The 4,210-nt window shown below is 39.3% G+C and overlaps 1 protein-coding gene across 12 annotated transcripts in view; it reads left to right on the top strand.

The window, feature by feature from the left end:
• Positions 1-4,210, top strand: part of nav3 (neuron navigator 3) — a 210,638-nt gene that overhangs the window by 99,867 nt on the left and 106,561 nt on the right. Inside the window, exon 1 of one of the 12 annotated variants that reach the window (XM_015395527.1) lies at positions 3,164-3,315. The exons of 10 other annotated variants lie outside the window; for them this stretch is intronic. In XM_015395527.1, coding sequence (XP_015251013.1) covers positions 3,182-3,315 — 134 coding nt within the window. In that variant the 5' untranslated portion in view covers positions 3,164-3,181. Of the gene's footprint in view, positions 1-3,163; positions 3,427-4,210 lie in introns of those variants that run through there. One more of the 12 variants, XM_015395528.1, reaches the window with a different exon arrangement.

Below are 4,210 nucleotides of genomic sequence, written 5' to 3'. Positions count from 1 at the left end.
ATGACTTTTACATAGTCTGACTCAGTGAAAAATCGCTCTTTGGATATGAAAGGTTGTACACACCCAGTCTAGTAGATACATTATAACAAAAACACTAGATATCTTTTCTATGTTAAGCTGTCTTCTTTGCATGCGTACAGCCCCCTCCCCCCCGATTTAGCCAATCAATAAATCTGTGTGTGATGTAGACACCATTTCCTGTCTATTAACTACTAGTGAAGTGTCATGAAATACAAGAAAATTAAAATTGGAACAATTAATCCGTGAACATTGAAGGTTTTTAAAGATCATGTTACCCACTAACATGCTCTTTCAGTTGAAAGGTCAAAGAGCCATTTGCTCCTAAAGATTCACAGATTATCAGCTGAGTTGATAGCAGACAGACACGATTGTCCGCTTGACATTTGCTTCGATCTCCAGAACGAGTAGTCCGGGGCGGCTGTAGAGACAAAGAAGGCAAAGAGAATATGTGGAAACGAAGCAGCGTACAAACACCTCGACTGAATCAATCTATTCCACTTTATTCAGCAAATACATCATTTCGAAACAACGCTAATGAGGCATCCGCTCAACTTTCCCACCATCTAAACTGTGCACCATGTGCATGTGTGTGAAAACCGTCTCCAGCTGTTCCCCTGATAACCTCTGACACTAAAACGCATGCCACTGACCCCAGCTTTCCAACCCCTCTACCCTAAACAGATGGAAGCTGACGAGATCCTATTGCTGACCCACCTCTGCTTATAAACAGAGGGCAACTGAATTTATGGAGAGGATTTTACGCATGCGGAGAGCATGGTCCTGCCAAAGGAGCAGCGGAGGAACAGAATCTGCTCAGGAGAATGCTGCTTATGTGTGGCATGGCAGACCTTCCTTTAGATGCTCCGCTCTGTCTATTTACATCACACAAGGCCAAACCTCTTTCCTTTTACTGCCTCCGTACTGCTGAGCTGACTTTCTGCCAAAAAGCTCTACTGTAAGGTTGAACTGTTGAACCAACAAAATAACAGCTGCAAAGATCTCTGATTCAGACTATCGAGCGCAGAAGCCTCAGACACTGCTGATAGAGCAGTGAAGGGTATGAATAATATTTGACTGGAACTAATCTGAGACTCTAAAACAACCCCACAGAGTATCAGTGTGGCTTTATGGGCTTGAAAGGGTTTTGTAGGAAAATACAAATGTTTCTAAAAAGTCAAAACAACGAACAAAGCCCAATGGGCATCGCTTGGATTAAAATGGGTGGTTGGGTTATGCAGCTTCCAGGCATATGAGGTGTTCTAGTCTTACCTCGGAACCCGAATAGATATCCCTGTATCACTATATATATATATATATATATATATATATATATATATATATATATATATATATATATATATATATATATATTTTTTTTTTTTTTAGAAAACGTGTAGCTACTCCAACAGGAAGGAGTGTAACCTCATAGTGATCTACTTTAAAGCACTTTGGAGTCCCCTGACTAAATTTTTTTTTTTTTTTTTTACCATATTTTCCTTTAAATTAAAGTATGTTGCCAAGCTCCCATTGTCTGTCAACATACGATTTGTAGAGAAAAAAAAAAGTCTAAAGTCTAAATCTTCATCTCCTCCAGACCAGTGGCGGTTCTAGTAAATTTCTGCTGGGGTTACCAAGAGGTGGCTAAGGGATTTTCAGAGGTGGCCACATTAGCATGATACCTGACCAGTGGCGGTTCCAGAAAATTCGGTACCAAAACCATTTTATGTTCATTCTATACTGATGGAAATAAAACGACAGGAAAATCAAATCTATATTTTCCAGACAGACCAGATTTTCATTAGGTTCCCTGCAGATAAAGCTTTGCACATATTTATGCATTAGTGCCATTTTAAATTAATTTATGGTTCTAGATAATATATGGTAGGTAGCAGGTGACTGCAGAGGCATTCTCTCCCCTTGTCGTGATGCTTTTAAGTGATCTGACCCACATGCAGAAAACCATTCACAGAACCAAGGGAAAGTTAAACAGGTTTATTGAGGAGAATCACAGGAAGTTGAATCTGGAACTCAGAGAGCTGATGAACCGGAACTAGAAGTGAGAAGGGAAGGCTTAAAATATCAAAGTAGGAAATTCCACATCATGGTATCACTGTTGCCACTATGAGGCTTAATGGAGAACTGCTTTAGAGGTGGCCAGGGGGTGCCATGACCACCCCTCCAGATCCACCCCAGCTCCAGACCCAGTATCCTGTTCCACACCTAGATCGAACGTATCGTTGGCAGGAATCTGGAGAAAATGTCAGTGCAAGCAATTCAGCGATACACTGCAAGAATTGAATATTAGTAAACATTTCTTTAAATAAGTGTATTTACCCTTAATTTGAGAAACTAAATGAAACGATTTCCCAATAGTTCTAGAGTACTTTTACTCGTAAAGTAATTAGATATTGTGCACTTGAAATAAGAAAATGCAATTGTTTTTTCTTACTTTAAGTGTAAATTTTCTTGTTCCATTGGCACTGTCACCCTTAGCTGCTTAATTCAAGAAAAAAATCCCCTTATTTCAAGAAAAACACGACTTTGATTTCAATCATTTGAAATATGTGGTTCCGGTATGTTTGACCAAGGATACATATAAATGTTGAAGGACAACAAGGACTAAAACTGAAAATCGTTGGTTCATGAAAATGCTTTTTAATCTTGAGTCTATGTTTAAGACCCCTATTTTAAATCTGGACAGGAAATTAATTCTTGGTTTGATGTCCTGACAGAGATGGAAATGATAATATCAGACTGAATTTCTGCAATAATTACAGATTCTTTTAAACACTGCATGTATTTTAACTATTATTTAAAACTCTAATCAGCTCCTTGAATAATTTATTGTTTAGATCAAACTTATTTTAAGAATTTCATCTTATCAAATGATCACTTCTGCAGATTCATAGATCCAGATATGGATTCACATTTGCCATACTTATCATGTACAGTTGTAGTATGGCAAGCTTTCTATAGACAGCACCTGCTGGCCTCAGTGGTGTCTCCAGGGCAGAGGATGAGATATTTGTGTGTATTTAAGTGTGTGTCAAAGGGGAACACCCCATTGGACAGCCTGCAGCCACAGGAAGCTTCAGAGCTTTAGAGGACTGGGGGGACCAGGCCTAGCAGCGCACAGCACACCCTCCATCGTTAATTCATTATGTCTCGGGGTGAACGGGTTGACCCCCTGGTACGGCGATCCTCACGCCTACCAACTGCTGTTTCTCGTGACAAGAAGAAGAGTTTGGCACATGGGAGGGCTAACATCTTGGTGAAGACTGAGCCTTCTCATAGGTAGTTACGGCTTGAGCTGTTTGCATGTGTGTCAGAGCATCCAGAGTTTGGATTTTTGGAAATCACTGAGCAAAATTTGGACGCTGGATTAATCTTTGACATCATGAACTGGTAAATGGTTGTTTTGTTGTTTTATCTAACTGTTATTTCTTCCTACATTAAACTTGCATTAAACTTTTTCATGCTCAGCTTTCAGAGCTTTAATCAAAATTGTGACATATTGCCCACACCATTAAAGGCAAATATAAAAATATACTCAAAACAAAAAGTCTTGTGTCTTTTCAACACCTTTAATGACATTATGTGCAAATTAAACTCCAAGTTTGGTGTAAAGTTCATGCTGTAAATTGTTGTTACTCCTTCAACCCAGAACAAATGTCCTTTTTTTGTCTTCTACATGGTATATCCCAGATAAGCCCTCATTCTAATAGTTTAGATCTAGACGATGGTATTTGATTAAGAAAATGCCAATATGGTGACTTTGCCTTGATTAGCATAATAATGCTTTCATGTGCTTGGCCAGCATTCATTTGGTTGCCATAACATTAACAGCAAGACAGAACATAATTATCCTCTTTTACTCATGTATTCATTAAAGCATTTCTTGCTACTCCATGCTATCTTGCAGGTTGCAAAGATTTCCTGTAACTCTTTAGTTCCAGCATCATGTGAGCTGTGATATGTCAGTCTAGAACGGAGGTTTTCAACAGGAGGGGGTTGCGGACCCCATTTTTAACACACCTGAATCAAATGAATGGCTCGTTACGATGCCTCTAATGGGCTGAATGGATTGAGCTTTTCAATTCAGGTGTGTTAAAAATGGGGTCCGCAACCCCCTCCTGTTGAAAACCTCCGTTCTAGACTGACATATCACAGCTCACATGATGCTGGAACT

This window comes from Cyprinodon variegatus, unplaced genomic scaffold (genome assembly GCF_000732505.1).
Source record: "Cyprinodon variegatus isolate N-32 unplaced genomic scaffold, C_variegatus-1.0 Scaffold744, whole genome shotgun sequence".
In the NCBI taxonomy this organism is placed as follows: domain Eukaryota; kingdom Metazoa; phylum Chordata; class Actinopteri; order Cyprinodontiformes; family Cyprinodontidae; genus Cyprinodon; species Cyprinodon variegatus.
Note: the sequence above shows the minus strand (reverse complement) of the source record. Positions and strands in the feature narration are given on the sequence as shown.